The sequence below is a fragment of the Scyliorhinus torazame genome, chromosome 19 (assembly GCF_047496885.1).
Source record: "Scyliorhinus torazame isolate Kashiwa2021f chromosome 19, sScyTor2.1, whole genome shotgun sequence".
Classification (NCBI taxonomy): Eukaryota; Metazoa; Chordata; class Chondrichthyes; order Carcharhiniformes; family Scyliorhinidae; genus Scyliorhinus; species Scyliorhinus torazame.
Genome location: NC_092725.1, coordinates 145475490 through 145497928, shown reverse-complemented (window position 1 = coordinate 145497928; position 22439 = coordinate 145475490). Strand labels below are relative to the sequence as shown.

The window sequence follows — 22439 nt, the reverse complement described above, 5'->3', positions numbered from 1 at the left end:
CAACTTCTTCTGTATTACATCTGAAGTTAGAAACTTCAAAACTAAGGCAAAACACACACTGCAATCCTCCCACAAGTTTCTTGAGAGCACTTTCAGTTAGTTCTATAAACAACTCCCTTCCATCAAGTTGTCGTGTTGGGTGTTCCAATGCACAAATTATCAACAAGGCTGTAGATGGTACAACTCTGTTTTATTGTCTAATCAACGATAACAACTAACTACTGGCTTGGGTACGTGCTTCACCAGCTAACCTGTGGACCCAGCCCTATCACTATCCTAGTGAGGCACTCAGCACATGGTGTATGTCTGAGTGGCGCGCTGTGAGCTCTGTGCTCTGAGCTATCTCCTGGTAGAATGAGCGGGAACTGTGGTGTTCCCTGTTTTATAGTGCGTGTGCTCTCACTGGTGATTGGCTGCGATGTTATGTGTGTGCTGGTTGGTCCAACTACCTGTCCATCAGTGTGTGTGTGATTGCACCATGATATGCTGATGTGGATATCATGACACAAGTATTTAATGACCTGTGAACAGTGAAAAGCACAAAGACAAATACTCCTGAACATAGTTATTCTGTTAAATAAGGAGGCCGTGATTGTCAATGATAAAGGATGACCATCAGAGACTTAGGAATGAGTGTGGAGGCTATTATGCAATGCCAGTCAACATAATCCCATCTGATCAATCATAGTTTAAGAGCTTCTTCCCCAAAAGTCTTAGTAAATAACTGTGTTTGGACAAAATTGCATGATAGTCAGGATACAATTATCAGACTTCCGCTGTTCCCCATTATTAACTTTACTCTGGGTCAGAAGAGAATGGTTCAAATTCCATTTGGATTTCTGTGCAGATAATCCAGGTTGACCTTTCAGTGTCACGCAGAGGGCCGTGTGTATTTCAGATGGGGTTGAACTGTGGAGTGGGGCTGGGTGCTGGGTGGTGGTGGTGGATGGTCGGGGGGGGGGTGTGTTAAGGGGGCCTGGAGTCTCTGTCGTTTTCCCATCATCATGTAATTCGACAAGGAAGGCGAAGGGCTGCCATAGGCCAATGAAACCACTTTTGTGGTCAGATAAGGGTCTCTTCCTCCCATTGTCTTTATTTTCCCAGCAGGAGGAAGGCCTCCAAGGCCTAGGGAGATGACATGGTGAAACCTGGTCTTCACTGGTATCTATATTAGCTATGCAGGTCGTTTCCATATATATCAAATCAATCAGGTTAATGGCAGAATGATAGGGCGAGTCTCACCCTTGCCAAATCTGTCAGCAGGTACCTCTTACCTGTGACTGGACTTACCAGCCTATCAGAATTGGAGCCATTCTCTTTTGTTTTTAATCTCTAATGAAGCCTTTTTACAAATACACGCTATATCCCAGCTTGCAAAATGACACCAGGGATATTAAATGGCTGTTTTGTACTTTGAAATTTTACATCTTTCAGATTGCAATATTGTTGACTGGGAGTTTAGTGTTTAAAAGTACAGTTGACAAATAGAATACGGACTGTTAAGGTTTTGCAGGAAAGGTTACTTGATTATGTCTGTATAAAATAGATAGAGTAGACGGGGAGAAACTTTTCCCCTTTGTGGAGGGATCAGTGACCAGGGGGCAGAGATTTAAAGTAAGGGGCAGGAGGTTTTGAGGGGATGTGAGGAAAATCTATTCACCCAGAGGGGGGTGGGAGCCTGGAACTCGCTGCCTGAAAGGGGGGTGGAGGCAGAGACCCTCAGAACAAGAAGTATTTAGATGTGTGCCTGCGATCCCAGAGCAGACAAGACCACGGGCCAAGTGCTGGGAAATGGCATTAGAACAGTTAGGTGGTTGTTTTTGAATGGGACAGATGCAATGGGCTGAAGGGCCTGCTCTGTGCTGTAGACCCCGATGTCTCGGCGAATTGACCATGCTGCTTAGACATGACAATGGGAGTGTGTATACCCTGTGTTTCAATCAATGATTCCTTTTTATTATACTTTGCACTTTACAATTGGGGCTCAGGGGTCGGGTGGAATCCTGGGCGTCATTCTCCGCCGGCGGGAGTCTCCGTTCTGCCGGCGCCCGGGGGTTTCCCGACGGCGTGGGGCTGCCCCACAATGGGAAACCCCATTGAGCGGCTGGTGTTACGGAGACTCCCGCCGGCCGGTCGGCGCAGAAATGTGGCCGGCGGGGAGGAGAATTTCGCCCCTAGATGTTTATGATTTGGTGCCATGAAGTGTCACACCAGTAAGATCATGATTGAGAATACAGACCGTGTACAGTATCCTCATTCATGATGTCAGTGAAATTGAACCATAAAATGCCAGCAGAATGTGAATGAAAGCCACAAGTGAGTTTAAAAACCTTTCCACTCAAAGGCACAAAACAATCTCCAGGCAATTCAATGAAACACAAAGGGCGAGATTCTCCGACCTCCCGCCGGGTTGGAGAATCGCCGGGGGCTGGCGTGAATCCCGCCCCCGTCGGTTGCCGAATTTTCCACCACCGGATATTCGGCGGAGGCGGGAATCGCGCCGCGCGGTTGGTGGGCACCCCCCCCCGCGATTCTCCGGCCCGGATGGGCTGAAGTCCCGCTGCTAGAATGCCTGTCCCGCCGGCGTAGATTAAACCACCTCTCTTACCGGCGGGACAAGGCGGCGCGGGCGGGCTCCGGGGTCCTGGGGGGGGGGCGGGGTGATCTGGCCCCGGGGGGTGCCCCCACGGCGGCCTGGCCCGCAATTGGGGCCCACCGATCCACGGGCGGGCCTGTGCTGTGGGGGCACTCTTTCCCTTCCGCCTCCGCCATGGTCTCCACCATGGCGGAGGCGGAAAAGACTCCCTCCACTGCGCATGCGCCGCCCGGAGATGTCATTTCCGCGCCAGCTGGCGGGGCAACAAAGGCCTTTTCCGCCAGCTGGCGGGGCGGAAATTCGTCCGGCGCGGGCCTAGCCCCTTAAGGTTGGGGCTCGGTTCCCAAAGATGCAGAGCATTCCGCACCTTTGGGGCGGCGCGATGCCCGACTGATTTGCGCCGTTTTGGGCGCCAGTCGGCGGACATCACGCCGTTTCCGGAGAATTTCGTCCAAGGTGCTGAATTCTCCATCGGCGGGATTTTCCATGCCGCCGGCAGCACACACGCCCACAGATTTCCCCACGGCGTGGGGGTGCCCGATGGGAGACCCATTGTCCGGCTGTCGGGACGGAGAATCGCGCCTGTACTTTTATACATAGCGATACAGATTGAGAAAGACTGAAATACCACAGCTCAGCACCACAGACAGCTGCACCCAACTCACATCAAAAAATGTATTCTTTGTTTTAAAGGCAAAAAAGAATGTGGAGAAATCAAGAGCACAAACAACGCTGTGGAGGTAAGGAGCTGCTGCTTTGGACAGACCTGTCTTTCTGCTTCATAGTCACCTACACGTCTGTTGTGGGTAAAGTCTTGGAGGGGATTATAAGAGACAAGGGGCGTCATTCTCCGCCGGCGGGAGTCTCCGTTTTGCCGGCGCCCGGGGGTTTCCCGACGGCGTGGGGCTGCCCCACAATGGGAAACCCCATTGACCGGCCGGTGTAACGGAGCATCCCGCCGGCGGGTCGGGGCAGAAATGTGGCGGGGTGGGATGGAGAATTTTGCTCAAGATTTATAATCATCTAGATAGGAATAATATGATCAGGGATAGTCAGCATGGCTTTGTGAAGGGTAGGTCATGCCTCACAAACCTTATTGAGTTCTTTGAGAAGGTGACTGAACAGGTAGACGAGGGTAGAGCAGTTGATGTGGTGTATATGGATTTCAGCAAAGCGTTTGATAAGGTTCCCCACGGTAGGCTATTGCAGAAAATACGGAGGCTGGGGATTGAGGGTGATTTAGAGATGTGGATCAGAAATTGGCTAGCTGAAAGAAGACAGAGGGTGGTGGTTGATGGGAAATGTTCAGAATGGAGTTCAGTTACAAGTGGCTTACCACCAGGATCTGTTCTGGGGCCGTTGCTGTTTGTCATTTTTATCAACGACTTAGAGGAGGGCGCAGAAGGGTGGGTGAGTAAATTTGCAGACGACACTAAAGTCGGTGGTGTTGTCGACAGTGCGGAAGGATGTAGCAGGTTACAGAGGGACATAGATAAGCTGCAGAGCTGGGCTGAGAGGTGGCAAATGGAGTTTAATGTAGAGAAGTGTGAGGTGATTCACTTTGGAAGGAATAACAGGAATGCGGAATATTTGGCTAATGGTAAAGTTCTTGGAAGTGTTGATGAGCAGAGGGATCTAGGTGTCCATGTACATAGATCCCTGAAAGTTGCCACCCAGGTTGATAGGGTTGTGAAGAAGGCCTATGGAGCGTTGGCCTTTATTGGTAGAGGGATTGAGTTCCGGAGTCGGGAGGTCATGTTGCAGCTGTACAAAACTCTGGTACGGCTGCATTTGGAGTATTGCGTACAGTTCTGTTCACCGCATTATAGGAAGGACGTGGAAGCTTTGGAGCGGGTGCAGAGGAGATTTACCAGGATGTTGCCTGGTATGGAGGGAAAATCTTATGAGGAAAGGCTGATGGACTTGAGGTTGTTTTCGTTGGAGAGAAGAAGGTTAAGAGGAGACTTAATAGAGGCATACAAAATGATCAGGGGGTTAGATAGGGTGGACAGTGAGAGCCTTCTCCCGCGGATGGAAATGGCTAGCACGAGGGGACATAGCTTTAAACTGAGGGGTAATAGATATAGGACAGAGGTCAGAGGTAGGTTCTTTACGCAAAGAGTGGTGAGGCCGTGGAATGCCCTACCTGCAACAGTAGTGAACTTGCCAACATTGAGGGCATTTAAAAGTTTATTGGATAAGCATATGGATGATAATGGCATAGTGTAGGTTAGATGGCTTTTGTTTTGGTGCAACATCGTGGGCAGAAGGGCCTGTACTGTGCTGTATCGTTCTATGTTCTATGTACAGTTTAATATAAACAAACACAGAACTGACATTTCCCTTTAACTCCATCAGTAACTCATACCTGGTTTGGTACAATTTGAAACTTGAGATTATAAAAGTAAGCAATGTCATTGTTGCGACAAAGAATGTTGGCCTCCTGTGTCCATTCCCCCTTTCTATTCTCATTATTGACCATCAGTTCTGATAATCAATTGGGAGATGGTCAGGCAGAGAAACAAACAGACTGGTACGCTCAGGGAGTTTAGTATTTCCTGTTCTCAGATTCTTACCTTTATCCCCATTGCTTTTCAATTCACAATGCTGTGTGGCTCCAGTTCCCATCTTCTTTCTGTTATCTCTAAAGATTGACACCTCTGTCTCCGATCTTTCCTTCAATTTGATTTTCTTCCCAGCACTTTATCCTCTATCCCCAAGGTGATGTCACTCCTTTCTAGCATTTTCCTATTTCTCTCCAGACCTTTCCCTCCACGTTTGTTTTAACTCCTCCCAAGTATACATTTCCCAGACACCTCTCTGCATCAAGGCTTGCCTATCTCTTTGAGCTTCTGTGTCTCCCCCATTCTGTTACACCTCTCTTTAATTTGTGTTATCTCTCCAAGTTTAAAGCAACATTAGGATTGCACCGACATCATAAACACAGCAGTGGTTCACAAAGGCGGCTCAAGGAAATCAAAAGATGGGTAATAAATGCTCGCCTTGTCTATGATGCTCACAACTTGGGGATACATTTTTAAAAACTTTCCCAGCTTCATTGCCTCACCTACAATATCCCAGCCTTCCAGCTCTTCCAGGTGGACACCACTTTCCAAGTGTAATTTATCTGACCCAGTTTAATTGTCTTGTAATTACAGATTCTCTCAGTTTGTTTCCATTCTTCTCGAGATTCTTTGTCTCCCGTTGTTTGCTTCTCTCTTACTCGGTGTTTATCTGGCTCTGGAACATCATTGGCTATCTTCTCCCGAAATGCTTCTTTGAAATATACATTTCTCTTCCACAACAGTACTTCCCCACCTCCAATTCCCCCCCTCACCATTACTCCCTCTCCCCTCACCATTACTCTCTACCCCTCACCATTACTCTCTCCCCTCACCATTACTCTCTCCCCCTCACCATTACTCTCTACCCCTCATCATTACTCTCTCCCCCCTCATCATTACTCTCTCCCCCTCATCATTACTCTCTCCCCCCTCACCATTACTCTCTACCCCTCACCATTACTCTCTCCCCCCTCATCATTACTCTCGCCCCCCTCACCATTACTCTCTCCCCCCTCACCATTACTCTCTACCCCTCACCATTACTCTCTCCCCCTCACCATTACTCTCTACCCCTCACCATTACTCTCTACCCCTCACCATTACTCTCTACCCCTCATCATTACTCTCTCCCCCCTCATCATTACTCTCGCCCCCTCACCATTACTCTCTCCCCCCTCACCATTACTCTCCCTTCCCCTCACCATTACTCTCTTCCCCCCTCACCATTACTCTCTCCCCCTCACCATTACTCTCTACCCCTCACCATTACTCTCTACCCCTCACCATTACTCTCTCCCCCCTCACCATTACTCTCTCCCCCCTCACCATTACTCTCGCCCCCCTCACCATTACTCTCTCCCCCCTCACCATTACTCTCCCTTCCCCTCACCATTACTCTCTTCCCCCCTCACCATTACTCTCTCCCCCTCACCATTACTCTCTACCCCTCACCATTACTCTCTACCCCTCACCATTACTCTCTCCCCCCTCACCATTACTCTCTCCCCCCTCACCATTACTCTCCCTTCCCCTCACCATTACTCTCTCCCCCTCACCATTACTCTCTCCCCCCCTCACCATTACTCTCTCCCCCCTCACCATTACTCTCCCTTCCCCTCACCATTACTCTCTCCCCCCTCACCATTACTCCCTCTCCCCTCACCATTACTCTCTCCCCCCTCACCATTACTCTCTACCCCCTCACGATTATTCTCTCCCCTTCACCATTACTCTCTGCCCCCTCACCATTACTCTCTCCCCCTCACCATTACTCCCTCTCCCCTCACCATTACTCTCTCCCCCTCACCATTACTCTCTACCCCCTCACGATTACTCTCTCCCCTTCACCATTACTCTCTGCCCCCTCACCATTACTCTCTCCCCCCTCACCATTACTCTCTCTCCCCCTCACCATTACTCTCTCTCCCCCTCACCATCTCTCTCTCCCACTCACCATTACTCTCTCCCCCTCACCATTACTCTCTCCCCCTCAAATTACTCTCTTCTCCCTCACCATTACTCTCTCCCCGTCACCATTACTCTCTCCCCTTCATCATTACCCTCTCCCCCCTCACCATTATTCTCTTCCCCCTCACCATTACTCTCTTCCCCTCACTATTACTCACTCCCCATCACCATTACTCTCTCCCCCTCACCATTACTCTCTCCCCCTCACCATTACTCTCTCCCCTTCACCATTACTCTCTCCCCCTCATCATTACTCTCTCCCCCCTCACCATTACTCTCTCCCCCTCACCATTACTCTCTCCCCCTCACCATTACTCTCTCCCCCCTCACCATTACTCTCTCCCCCTCACCATTACTCTCTCCTCCCTCATCATTACTCTCTCCCCCCTCATCATTACTCTCTCTCCCCCTCATCATTACTCTCTCTCCCCCTCATCATTACTCTCTCCCCCCTCACCATTACTCTCTCCCGCCTCACCATTACTCTCTCCCGCCTCACCATTACTCTCTCCCGCCTCACCATTACTCTCTCCCCCTTCACCATTACTCTCTCCCCCCTCACCATTACTCTCTCCCCCTCACCATTACTCCCTCTCACCCTCACCATTACTCTCTCTCCCCCTCACCATTACTCTCTCTCCCCTTCACCATTACTCTCTCCCCCTCACCATTACTCTCTTCCCCTCAAATTGCTCTCTCCCCCTCACCATTACTCTCTCCCCATCACCATTACTCTCTCCCCTTCATCATTACCCTCTCCCCCTCACCAGTACTCTCTTCCCCCTCACCATTACTCTCTCCCCCTCACCATTACTCTCTCCCCCCTCATCATTACTCTCTCCCCCCTCATCAATACTCTCTCCCCCTCACCATTACTCTCTCCCCCCTCACCATTACTCTCTCCCCCTCATCATTACTCTCTCCCCCCTCATCATTACGCTCTTCCCCTCACCATTACTCTCTCCCCCTCACCATTACTCTCTCCCCCTCACCATTACTCTCTCCCCCCTCACCATTACTCTCTCCCCCCTCATCATTACTCTCTCCCCCCTCACCATTACGCTCTCCCCTTCACCATTACTCGCTCCCCCTCACCATTACTCTCTCCCCCTCACCATTACTCTCTCCCCCTCACCATTACTCTCTCCCCCCTCACCATTACTCTCTCCCCCTCACCATTACTCCCTCTCCCCTCACCATTACTCCCTCTCCCCTCACCATTACTCTCTCCCCCCTCACCATTACTCTCTCCCCCCTCACCATTACTCTCTCCCCCCTCACCATTATTCTCTCCCCCCTCACCATTACTCTCTCCCCCCTCACCATTACTCTCTCCCCCTCACCATTATTCTCTCCCCCCTCACCATTACTCTCTCTCCCCTCACCATTACTCTCTCCCCCCTCACCATTCCTCTCTTCCCCCTAAATTATTCACTTTCTCTCTTCCTGACTACTCCTCACATCATTCACCTTGTTTTTCTCCGGAGCAGTAATGCTGTAATCTCTATTACCATGCCCATCTCATCCCCAAAATCCTCTTCCAATGCTTTTTTTCTCCTTTCTACTTTGCATTTTCCTCCACTCTTGAATCTCCTTCTCTCCTCACTTTAATTGTTTCTTCCCACTTTCCTCTGAATATCCCTCATGCTGGTTTACTTCTTACCAACATCCGTGACATGTTCTTCACTTTCACCCTAATCTATCTTTTGCATCCTCACAGCAGTCCACGTGTCTGCCTGTTCTGCTTTCTCAGCCTCTCTTTTTCTCCTCTGGTTGCCCATCAAGTTGGGTTTCTCCTCTCTAATCTGTTTATTCTTAATAACCTTCTTTCTTTCCCTAAGTTATCAATTTCTCCTTCAACTTGTTTCTCTCTTTGAGATGTCTCACCAGAAATCCCCTCTTTTGATTTTCTCTCTCACAAATCTTCTTTCACTGTCACGTTAAGAGTGTTCCTCCTGAACCAACGCCTCTCTGAGCATGTGTCTGTCTTCACAATGTTTAATATCTCTTCTAGTTTGTTATAATGCCGATAGCAGTGCCAAGTCCCTTTCCCAAGTTACTTCACTCTTCTCTTGGTCCTATTTCTATGTTGTTACTTCAAATTAAGCAAGGACGGGGAATATAAAATTACATTAGTGATTCAAATGCAATTAGATGTAGAATGTAGATTGGTAGATTCACTAAGTGAATGTATTTGGAATAATCATCAAAACAAAGTAGTTGAGACAAAAACAACAGATACAGTTTGATCACAGCTGCATTCTTAATAATAATAATCTTTATTGTCACAAGTAGGCTTACATTAACAACTGCAATGAAGTCACTGTGAAAATTCCCTAGTCGCCACATTCCGGCGCCTGTTCAGGTACATGGAGGGAGAATTCAGAATGTCCAATTCACCTAACAGCGCGTTTTTTGGGACTTGTGGGAGGAAACCAGAGCACCCGGAGGAAACCCACGCAGACACGGGGAGAACGTGCAGACTCCGCACAGACAGTGACCCAAGACGGGAATCGAACCTGGGAACCTGGTGCTCTGAAGCAACAGTGCCACCCATTTTGCAGTTAAATTCTAAGAATGAACATTATTATTCCAGGTTTAATGTTGGGCATTAGCTCCACTGTCTTTGTGTCTTTGCGTTTTAATCTTCCTGAATGCATTCCATCTTCTTTATCCTCTTGTCTACATTATTCCTCGGTTTCTGCTGCACGCTTATTTCTCCACTGATCCACATTTTCAGCTCATTTCTCTCCTTCTCCCAAGACTATTGATAATTTTCTTCATCTCCTTAGTGGTATCATCATAACTGTAAGAACTGCAAGGGTTAATGAAATGTCTAGAGTAGCCACTAGAGGGAGCTGCAGATACAAGTATATAAGGCAATGATGCTAAGCCTTGTGGGTGAGAGTAGTCTCGGAGTTAGCTAGAGACAGCCAGAAGTATGATTAGTGTGAGTGAGAGCAGATCATAGTTTATACCAGTATTAAGATTTGTTGTAGATGAGTGTAGTTTATATGTTAACAATCAGCTGTGTATTATTTAGAAGTACGTGTCAAATCCACGTTAGTAGTGTTAATAAATTTATAGCTTTGTTTAAGTTCACGCTATTTTGTGGTCTTTCTGAACATATGCCAACCATCCTGAATTAACACAAAGAACACCACGGGTGAAATTCTCCGACCCCCCGCCGGGTCGGAGAATCGCCGGGGGCTGGCGTGAATCCCGCCCCCGCTGGTTGCCGAAGTCTCCGGCACCGGATATTCGGCGGGGGCAGGAATCACGCCGCGCCGGTTGGCGGCCCCCCCTCCCGCTCGATTCTCCGGCCCGGATGGGCCAAAGTCCCGCCGCTAAAATGCCTGTCCCGCCGGCGTAAATTAAATCACCTACCTTACCGGCGGGACAAGGTGGCCCGGGCGGACTCCGGTGTCCTGGGGGGGTCACGGGGCGATCTGGCCCCGGGGGGTGCCCCCACGGTGGCCTGGCCCGCGATCGGGGCCCACCGATCCGCGGGCGGGCCTGTGCCGTGGGGGCACTCTTTCCCTTCCGCCTCCGCCACGGTCTCCACTGAGAATGGTGGAGACCGTGGCGGAGGCGGAAGAGACTCCCTCCACTGCGCATGCGTGGGAATGCTGTCAGCGGCTGCTGACGCTCCCGCGCATGCGCCGCCCGGAGATGTCATTTCCGCGCCAGCTGGCGGGGCACCAAAGGCCTTTTCCGCCAGCTGGCGGGGCGGAAATTCGTCCGGCGCCGACCTAGCCCCTCAATGTTGGGGCTCGGCCCCCAAAGATGGGGGCGGTACGATGCCCGTCTGATTTGCGCCGTTTTGGGCGCCAGTCGGCGGACATCGCGCCGTTTCCGGAGAGTTTCGCCCCACGTTCTTCACAATGTTTCCAAGCACAATGATTTTTATTTTTCTTGTCATCAGTAATATTCGAATACCTTCCACCTTACATCTTCCTTCCAGAGCTTTCTTAGTTGAAGAGAAAATAGGTGGAAATCATCTAAGTCCTCCCCTCACACTATTGTTCCTTTCCTTGTCTAGACTTTTCATGTATCCGTCAACCATTCGCTCTCCTTGGAACTTGCTCTGATATTTTGCGTCCCTTCTTACTTCCCATTCACATTAGTTATCTTATCTTCATGTTGTTTCTGTAGCTCAATATTGTCTCTACATCAGCTATTTATGGTCCTGATCTTCAACTTTTATCTTTCTGCCACAATGCTTTTCCATTTTTGCTCTTTCACTTTAACTGTCTCCTTTCTACCATTTAGTCACTCAAGTTGTGGATTTTTCTCTGTTTTCACTGCAATATCCATTTGCTGGCATGATTTTCAATATTTGGATGTTTTCCTATCGCGCTCTGGTTTCTCGCTAATTCTCACCATCTCTCTCCCAGCTGATTTGTGTCACCGCCAATGTTCTCCAGTCTCTAACTTATTCATTGTTATTGAGCAATAAAATCCTTTCACTTGGACTGTTTTTCGTCAATGCTCTCAGTCATTCTCTCATCTTTTTCTTCTTTCCTCATAGTTAGTTGTTTGTATCATTGGGAGCGTCAGGAACCTCAATAGGACTCTTTCATGTCCGAGTTTCTTTCTCACTTAACACTTCACAGCCTCATTTTAAGATGCATTTCCTCCCTCAACTTTCTCTTCTCCTGGGGCAGCACGGTGTCGCAATGGGTTAGCCCTGCAGCCTCACAGCGCCGAGGTCCCAGGTTCGATCCCAGCTCTGGGTCACTGTCCGTGTGGAGTTTGCACATTCTCCCCGTGTTTGCGTGGGTTTCACCCCCACAACCCAAAGGTGTGTAGGGTAGGTGGATTGGCCACGCTAAATCGCCCATTAATTGGAAAAAATGAATTGGGTATTCTAAATTTAAATAAAAAAACTTTCTCTCCTCCTCAACACTCCTATCAATCATCTCCTAATGTGGTTATTCTTATCCTGGGTTCAGGTCAATAGTGCAGCATCACCCCTTCAAATGCTTCACGTTACTCTTTTGCCCAATTTGGATGTAGTGCTAAGTGTTATAAGTATCTACATTTTCAAACTGAAAGAGATGCAAGAAATTATGTTGAAGGAAGCAAAGAAGAATACAATTAATCAATTCTTAAGAGACTGAAATGTCCTGCTGAATTTTATGCTGAGTCACCTATTTGCTATTTTGTCACCCGATGGTTTACAATCTTTATGAATATAAAGAATGTGTGTTTGTTTGTGGGAAGATGGGTCACATGGTATGTCTGTGAATAAGGGTATGCATGCCTGACAGAAACATCTATAACATGGACTTGACTTACCAGAGATTGAATCAATACTTTCTTCTTATATGCAACCTTGATCCAATTCATTTCAGATATAACATTAGTAAAGCTAGAGCCTTCATGACTGTTAGAATATAAGAATATAAAACCTCTGATCAGGAGAAGGCCATGTGACCCTTCGAGCCTGCTCTGCCATTGAAGAACATCATGGCTGACTTTCCACCTCAATGCCACTTTCCACTCTATCTCCATATCCCTTGGTGTCTAAATCGCTAATGATCTCTCGGTTTTAGATATTTTTTAATAAGGTTAGAAAAAATTATTTTTTATTTCCAATTAAGGGCAATTTAGTGTGGCCAATCCACCTACCCTGCACATCTTTGGGTTGTGGGGGCGAAACCCACACAGACACGGGGGGAATGTGCAAACTCCACACGGACAGTAACCCAGGGTCGGGATTCAAACTGCATTAGTTTAAACCCCCCCAAAGAGCACTAACAAATCTCCCCCCCCAGGATATTTGTGCCCCTCAGGTTCAGATGTAGACCAACCTGTCTGTAGAGGTCCCACCTTCCCCAGAAAGAGCCCCAGTTATCCAGAAATCTGAATCCCTCCCGCCTGCACCATCCCTGTAGCCACGTGTTTAAATGCTCTCTCTCCCTATTCCTCATCTCACTATCACGTGGCACGGGCAACAACCCAGAGATAACAACTCTGTTTGTTCTAGTTCTGAGCTTCCATCCTAGCTCCATGAAAGCCTGCCTGACATCCTTGTCCCCTTTCCTACCTATGTCGTTAGTGCCAATGTGGACCACGACTTGGGGCTGCTCCCCCTCCCCCCTAAGGACCCGGAAAACACGATCCGAGACATCACGTACCCTTGCACCTGGGAGGCAACATACCAAACGTGAGTATCTCACGCTCCCACAAAATCTCCTATCTGTGCCCCTGACTATAGAGTCCCCAATTACTAATGCTCTGCTCCTCTCCCCCCTTCCCTTCTGAGCAACAGGGACAGACTCCGTGCCAGAGGCCCGTACCCCATGGCTTACCCCTGGTAAGTCCCCCCCCCCACAAATATCCAAAGCGGTATACTTGGTTCTCAGGGGAACGACCGCAGGGGATCCCTGCACTGACTGCTTTTTCCCAGTCCCTCTTACAATTACCCACCTATCTCCAATCTTTGGTGTAACTAATTCCCTGAAGCTGCTATCTATGACCCCCTCTGCCTCCCGAATGATCCGAAGTTCTTCCAACTCCAGCTCCAGCTCCCTAACTCGGTCTTGGAGGAGCTGGAGATGGCAGCACTTCCTGCAGGTAAAATCAGCAGGGACACTAACTGCATCCCTCACCTCAAACATCCTGCAGGAGGAACATTGCACTCCCTTCCCTGCCATTCCTCTAACTTTCTACCAAGATCTGGCTAACAACTAAATTAAATTTTTTATTAAAAATAATAATAATATAATAAAATATGGTACTTACCTCAGACCAATGGGTTTTATTATTAGGTTAGAGGAGGAGGGTGGGTGGGAGACACTACCCGTGTAGTGTCTCGGGTTTCCTCTCCACCAGAATTTATTGGTGAGGGTCTTCCCAGACGTCCGCGGGTCGACTTCCTGTTCCCGCCTAAAACACTAATTTTTTTTTTTAAATTCTCACCTCCTACTGAAATTGACTAACCAGCCAGCTCCACTCCCGCCAAAATCGACTGGCCTGCCCCTGCAAAGACAAGTGCTTTTAAAGGACAGACTTACCTCCCAGCAACCACTTCCGCACTGCTCCCGCTGAAACTGACTGACCAGCTGATTCTCCCGCCGAAATCGACTGGCCTGCCCCTGCAAAGAGAAGTGCTTTTAAAGGACAGACTTACCTCCCAGCGACCACTTCCGCACTGCTCCCGCTGAAACTGACTCACCAGCTGTTCTCACGCCGAAATCGACTGGCCTGCCCCTGCAAAGACAAGTGCTTTTAAAGGACAGACTTACCTCCCAGCGACCACTTCCGCACTGCTCCCGCTGAAACTGACTCACCAGCTGTTCTCACGCCGAAATCGACTGGCCTGCCCCTGCAAAGACAAGTGCTTTTAAAGGACAGACTTACCTCCCAGCAACCACTTCCGCACTGCTCCCGCTGAAACTGACTGACCAGCTGATTCTCCCGCCGAAATCGACTGGCCTGCCCCTGCAAAGACAAGTGCTTTTAAAGGACAGACTTACCTCCCAGCAACCACTTCCGCACTGCTCCCGCTGAAACTGACTCACCAGCTGTTCTCACGCCGAAATCGACTGGCCTGCCCCTGCAAAGACAAGTGCTTTTAAAGGACAGACTTACCTCCCAGCAACCACTTCCGCACTGCTCCCGCTGAAACTGACTCACCATCTGATTCTCCCGCCGAAATCGACTGGCCTGCCCCTGCAAAGACAAGTGCTTTTAAAGGACAGACTTACCTCCCAGCAACCACTTCCGCACTGCTCCCGCTGAAACTGACTCACCAGCTGTTCTCACGCCGAAATCGACTGGCCTGCCCCTGCAAAGACAAGTGCTTTTAAAGGACAGACTTACCTCCCAGCAACCACTTCCGCACTGCTCCCGCTGAAACTGACTCACCAGCTGATTCTCCCGCCGAAATCGACTGGCCTGCCCCTGCAAAGACAAGTGCTTTTAAAGGACAGACTTACCTCCCAGCAACCACCTCCGCACTGCTCCCACTGAAACTGACTCACCAGCTGTTCTCACGCCGAAAGAACAGCAAGTGTTTGTTGCTCGAGGAACTTTGGCCTGGGGTTGATGAGTCTGTCTGGCGGACATCGCGCTGATAACGGAGAATTTCGCCCCTGATGTAGACCATCCCAATGTCACAACCCCCATTTTCCCCTGTACAGCTGCCGGTGCCCCATGAACAGAAACCCAGGTCTCCCACATCAGCCTCTGAGCCATGTATTCACCAGTCTAATTTTATGTACCCTGTGCCAATTTATGTGTGGCTCAGCTAATAGTCCGGATTTTAAAACCTTGGAAGTTCTGTTGTTTAATTTAACGCTCAGCTCCTCCAACTCTCAGTTATTTTTCCTCAATCGACCATTGTCATTGGTACCTACATGGACCACGACAATGGGATTCTCCCCCTCCTATTGCAGATGTCGGAACATAGTCACTGGAGTTCTCAATCCTGGCTACAGAGAACAGTGTCTATTCTCCTAAATGTACTATCCCTGATTATGACTGCATTTCTCTTTTCTCCCCCCCACTTGAATGGTTCCCTGTACCCCCCACCCCCCCCCCCCCCCCCACTCCAGTCGCAGCTCCCGTCCACACAGGGAGCAAGAATCTCAAATCTGTTGGAGAAGATGTGGAGATGCCGGCATTGGACTGGGGTGGGCACTTTAACCTGGTGTTGTAAGGCGTCTTACTATTGGACAAGGGCTGGGGCTGAGTCTCCTGCAGTGCTATATCTTGGATCCCTCTACCTGCCACACCCTTCTGTCCCTGATTATTGACCACATTCAAGGTAGTTAATCTAACGGATGTGACTAGCTCCTGAAACACCACGTCCAGGTAAATCTCCTCCTCTGAGATGTGTCACAGTGTCCGAAGCTCAGACTTCAGCTCATCAACCCCAGGCCAAAGTTCCTCGAGCAACAAACACTTGCTATCGATGTGGTCGCTGGGAATCACAGTAGGGTCCAGCAGCTCCCACATCGAGCAGGTGGAAACCATGTCATCCCCATTCTATTTCATTACATTTACAATTTGTTTTGAATTTTACTGCTGATTTTTAGTTATCACACTAACTTTTTCAACCTATCCTTCAATCCCAAAACAATTCTGAAAAGGTAGAAGAACGAAATACTCAGCTACCGAAGACTTACACTCGCCATTGTGGACTTCCTACTCTCCCGCATTGGTCTCTTCCTCCCCCACTTAACTAACCTCCCACATTTACCTCAACTTCTGAGTCTCACTGACTGCAGCTAGCACTCCGAGCATGCTGCAACTTTGAGGCGTGATTTTAGTCTCTCAGCCTCTCGTGTGTCAGGAACCAGTCTGAACCAGTTACTGACTGCCCTAATTAACTCCCCTGGCTGGCTCCTCTAGGAGACTAGGGGCGAAATTCTCCAGTATCGGCGCGATGTCCGCCGACTGGCACCCAAAACGGCGCAAATCAGTCGGGCATCGCGCCGCCCCAAAGGTGCGGAATGCTCCGCATCTTTGGGGGCCGAGCCCCAACCTTAAGAGGCTAGGCCAGCGCCGGACGAATTTTCGCCCCGCCAGCTGGCGGAAAAGGCCTTTGGTGCCCTGCCAGCTGGCGCGGAAATGACATCTCCAGGCAGCGCATGCGCGGGAGCGTTAGCGGCCGCTGACAGCATTCCCGCGCATGCGCAGTGGAGGGAGTCTCTTCCGCCTCCGCCATGGTGGAGACCGTGGCGAAGGCGGAAGGAAAAGAGTGCCCCCACAGCACAGGCCCTCCCGCGGATCGGTGGGCCCTGATCTCGGGCCAGGGCACCGTGGGGGCACCCCCCGGGGCCAGATCGCCCCGTGCCCCCCCCAGGACCCCGGAGCCCGCCCGCGCTGCCTTCTCCCGCCGGTAAGAGAGGTGGTTTAATCCACGCCGGCGGGACAGGCATTTTAGCGGCGGGACTTTGGCCCATCCGGGCCGGAGAATCGCGGGGGGGGGTCCGCCAACCGGCACGGCGCGATTCCCGCCCCCGCCGAATATCCGGTGGTGGAGAATTCGGCAACCGGTGGGGGCGGGATTCACGCCAGCCCCCGGCGATTCTCCGACCCGGCGGGGGGTGACGGGCGGAGAATCCATTTTGGCGCCAATATCGGGAGCGCCGCCGGTTTTTGAATTCTCCGCCCCCTGAAAAGCGGTGTGCTCTCGGAGTTGCCTGAGGTCTGCCTTGTGATGCACCGTCCCTGACCAGCCGAGTTCCCGACGGCGTGGGACTCTCATGGTCTCACCCGTCATGGACTTAGCGTGGCAGCTGCGGACTCAGTCCGGGGCCACTACTTTTGCGGTCCGAGTCCATGGGCTGAGCCCGCCATCGAGCATGGCGCGGCCGCTGCAGGCCGCCACTATGCACATGCGTGGCCTCGGAGCCGGAAGTGCTGAAGGCCGTATCGGCAGCTAGAGCGGGGTGCTGTACGGTGCCTCCCTGCTAGCCCCCAGCAAAACGGCGAATTGGTGGCCGTTTTCACGCCATCGTGTGGACTTTGTCTCCAAAACAGGGAGGTCAGCCCCCTCTGTTTGGGAGGCTTGTTCTCCTGCCAGAGCTGAATTGCAATGATCTGCGCTCACAGGATAGGAAGCAATTCAGTTTCCATCACCATGAAAATTTATGCATGGTGAGGAGCGCGAGGAATTCCTGAGGGAATCCCGCTACCGGACCACCTGCCATAGCGAGGTCCTGTGGCTGGCACCACCCCCCACGTGAATCATAAAGCAGCCACTACCCCGAGATTTTCTGGGTGCCCCCCTTGCCCCAAGTACGGGTGTGACCCGACCCATTCCCCCCAGGGACACCATAAATAGGGAGAGCTCCCCAGGGACTACCTAACTAAAGGGAGGCTCCCCACAGAGGCCCCCTAACTAATGTAACCCCTCCCCCAAAGACTCCCTAACTACAGAAACCCTACCCCTTCCCACAGACATAGAACATAGAACATAGAACCCCCAGAAAAGAAACCCCAGTCTGGAAGCTGGACAGCAGGCCAGGTGGGGCAGTGAAAAATAAAATCGTTGTAACACTCACCTGGGAAATACACCTCTGGTTCAGACAGAGGTTGCACCACATGTCAATTCCTGGAAAGAGAAACTAGTGGAAAGAGAAACTCCCTCACTGGTCTGTGGTTGACAGCTTCCACAAACACAGGTGTGAGCCTTGTTTCATTCATCTTTTTCATGGTTCAATAACTCAGAAGTGCTCCACAAGATTTACAAACATCAACCACTTCAAAGAGAGTTAAGTGCATTCCAATCACCTCCCCCTTCAGGCTTGAGTGAGTTTGAACTGCTGAGCTGGAAATTGACAGAACTTAACTCTCTTTGAAGTGGTTGATGTTTGTAAAGATTGTAGCTACAACACTTAAGAGTTACTCATCCATGGAGAGAGAATTCAGCGTTGGGCATTAGTTCCGTCCACCTGCGAATATACATTCAAGCACTGACCTGGAACACATATCGCAAATGGTGATGCTCTTGATGCCTGCCTTTACCAGTGTAGCCCCTCCCTGAGCACCGCAGGAAGTTGTTGAATTTCTTGGACTCATTGCCACTTTTGTTGCAGCAAATCAAGTATTGGACTAGGAGAGATCCGCTGTTGTCCAAAGTGAGGCTGGTCCAATGAGCCAGTTTCTGAAGAATTTAACTATGGTATACATGAAAGGATTAATTAAGTTGCGAAGATGTCATCATACTTTGTGGTGCTAGAATAGACATAGAAAGGGTATTGCTCCTTGTCGAATTGCACAATGCCATTCAGGTGTATCTAAGATGAATCACCCAGGAGTTATGCCTAGTGGCTTGGCATCGATGCCAACACGGAGTCTGGTGAAGGCCTGTGAACGGTGCCAAATACAACAAAGGGTGCCTGGTGCAACCTCACTGCACCCTTGGGAATGGCTGGGCCAGCCATGGGTATGGGTTCATGGTGATGATGTGGGGTCATTCTTGGGCACTATGTTCGTGCTCCTTGTTGATACCCATTCAAAGTGGATGGAAGTGTCTGAAACAAAGTCTATGCCACAATTGAGAAATTGCGCCAGTGTTTTGTGACCCACTTGTCCCTGAAGTCAAAGTGTCGGAAAATGGAATAGTGTTCACGTGTGCCAAATTTCAAACGGTATCACGCACAGTAGGACGGCGCCTTCCCACCCAGCGTCCAACATCTCGCCTGAACGAGCGTCCAACCCTCAAGCTGGGCCTCAGGAATCAGTCAGGAGCGACTCTGGAGACCAGAATCTCACCATTGCTTCTGGGCTGTCGAACCAGTCCCGCTCTATAACGGGAGTGCCGCAGGCAGTGTTGTTGATGGGCTGAGTCTGGAGTTTCCGAATTTGCCAGGGAGGATAGAGGCCAATCAGTGAAGTCAGAAGGAAAATCATGATTCAGGCAAATCAACAAGGTGGTTTTCAGTGGAGGAAGCCGTGAATGTCAGAAACTTTGGAAGCGGCTCGATTTGCGTCCCAGGAGTTGCATCAAAAACAGGAACTTTGTCTTATGAAGTGGATGTACAAGGAAGAATCGTCCAGAAGCATGTGGACCATTTAGGAGGACGAGAACTGACCCAGCAGCCAGGACTGCCACCTGAAACAGTGCTGCCAGCAGTGAAGTAATAATAATAATCTTTGTTGTCACAAGTAGGCTTACATTAACACTGCAATGAAGTTACTGTGAAAATACCCTAGTCGCCACATTCCGTCACCTGTTCAGGTACACTGAGGGCAAATTCAGAATGTCCAATTCGCCTAACAAGCACGTCTTTCTGGACTGTGGGAGGAAACTGGAGCACCCGGAGGAAACCCACGCAGACTCGGGGAGAACGTGCAGACTCTGCACAGACAGTGACCCAAGCCGGAATCGAACCTGGGACCCTGGCGCTGTGAAGCAACAGTGCTAACCACTGTACTACCATACCACCAGTACTGAGTCAGCCTGTGACAGGCGAGTCTGTCGTCCCCATGGAAACGGATGAAGATGGGTTACCCATACCCGAGGAGATGCCGGGAGTCGTGGTTTCTGTAGTGATCTGTACATCTGCACATACACCAGGGACTACAGCACAGATGTAACAGCCACAGCATCACTAGAGGGCATCAGAGACGGGTATAAAGGGCCGAGACCAAGGCAGGATCCGCCTCTTTGAGAAGCACAGGGCTAGTGAGCAGCAGCACACAGAGACAGCTCAGCATAGGCAGCTTACCTTAGCTTCACTGGTCATACCTCTTGACTGTTTTATATCTAGCTAAGCTCTGGAAGCAGAACAAACCCTTTGAATAAAGTGTTTGTGTTAACTGGAAGTCTACAGTCGTTATTCAGGATTAGAGAATAACATAGTTTCTGCAAAAGGCTCCCCAGTGGAGGCACCCCCGACAGAGGAGTTACTCCTCTTCACTGGAAATCGGAAACAACCTGGAAGGCTCCATTTAAGATGAATGGATTGCAGGTGCTCAGTATCTTAATTATGTGGATTAAATAACTAAATTTTTATCGATGTATAAAATAACTTAGAGAGGGAGGGCTGTTGTGTTTGTCCCCTTTAAGGGGCGATCTGCCGAGAGGGGCACGTGACTTCAATAACCAATCAGGGACCAGGGTGTGTTGACCTGTGCAATCCCGGGTTTGTGTATCAGTTCAATCCTGACTCGCAGCCACGAGGCTGTAAGCCTCGGCATTGTAGCTTTATGTAAATTAATGTTGCAGTTGTTATTTACCGAACTGTTGCACAGGAAAATTACAAAAATGTATAATGACTCCATTATTGATGCATCATGATTATTCATGGCCAATCAGTTGAGAAAGGAGTTATATCCTGTAGCATTTTCTTTTTTTGCAAAATATATTTTATTCATAAAATATCAGAAAGAACATTGCAAACATTTCAAAATGGCCATCACTCGGAGTGCAGTAATATTCAGGTTTACACAGGCCATCTTGCTTCTGCTATTCTGAGCATGATGTGACAGAAATGATGTGGCAGAAATGATTTGGCCAGCGTTTGGATCAGGTATTCGGGTAATCAGCTGATTGCTCAGCCTGTCTGAAAACCCCAACCAAATCTCCGACCATGAATGTTACCTTCAATTGACAAATCCATGAGCGAATCACACACTGTGCACTGGATAAACATTATAGAAACACAAAGTAAATGCTGAAGAGAAAGTCCATTTAACTACTGGAAATTCAACCATCCAGAAAAATATATCCCCCTCCCCCACTGTGTCAAACTCTTTGTAAATGATGCCAGGGTTTTATTTTTGTGGATGCTTAGGTCTGTTCAATACAATGATCACCTCCTGTGACGAACTTCCCCACATCATTCTGAAATGTACCTTGCACTGCTGTCAGCCTGCAGCTCCCTGTCTGGCTGCCAATGTTTAATTTGAAATCATTTCCCAGATTCACTTTTTCTGTCGCAATGGCCGCTTGCAGAACTAAATGATCAACCGTTTGTTATTAACCATTTATGAAGAATCATTGCGAATGGTAACAATTTCTTTGACTTTGTTTTGTTCATTTTGGAGAATTAGGCCAATTTGAGAAAGTTGTTGAGCAAGAATGTTTCGGACAAGTTCTGCTCGAAATCAGCAGATTAACAATGTAAAAAGCACACATATCCAGAAGAAAAGATAAATTATAATCCATTAACACTTAGAAACCCAACAGGCTGGCTATCAAATTCCTGCCGAACAATAATGCTTGTTGACTGGAAGGAAACATTGCACATTTAGCTGCGTCAATTCTCAAAGACAGGGATTGAGTACAGAGGGAGGAATCCCAGTTCCATGAGTAAAACACAGGACTGTATCCTATGTGGATTTAATAACAGTTTTCCAAATTGATCACCAAACCAAATACTCGAGTAAATATTTTACACAACAAATAATGTTTGAAAGATAAGGGGCTGGATTCTCTGTGGCTCCAGCCGCCTGTTTCACGGCCACGCCATTCGCTTGCGACGGGATCTTCCCGCCGACTGTCAGTGGGATTTCTCCACACCGTCGCAAACCCCATTGGTGGGACTGTGCTGTCAGCGGGAAGATTGAATCGTAACAACTGGAGAATTCCGGCCAATATTTCTGGGTAATTAATCAAACCTTTAAAATCCTGAAAGTTTAATTTCAATTTTTTGCTAGAATTGTTGTTCTCAGTGAATGACGCCACTGATATTCCTGTTTATTTCAAATAGTCCACCGACTCATTGCCACATTCATCAGCAGCTCTTGGAGGTAAAAATGAAGGAAAGACAAGCAGCGTTTAACAAACAGGGCCCATGTGTTATTGATTAAAATGGTGGTGTGGGGTGAAATTCTCTGACCCCCGC

General features: G+C 49.3%; 1 protein-coding gene across 3 annotated transcripts in view; it reads left to right on the top strand.

The window, feature by feature from the left end:
• Positions 1-22439, top strand: part of iqsec3a (IQ motif and Sec7 domain ArfGEF 3a) — a 738133-nt gene that overhangs the window by 699616 nt on the left and 16078 nt on the right. For 2 of the 3 annotated variants that reach the window (XM_072485388.1, XM_072485387.1), the window contains one exon: positions 3290-3336. The exons of the other annotated variant lie outside the window; for it this stretch is intronic. In XM_072485388.1, the coding sequence (XP_072341489.1) occupies positions 3290-3336 (47 nt within the window). The remainder of the gene's footprint in view (positions 1-3289; positions 3337-22439) is intronic. 3 annotated transcript variants of the gene reach the window in all.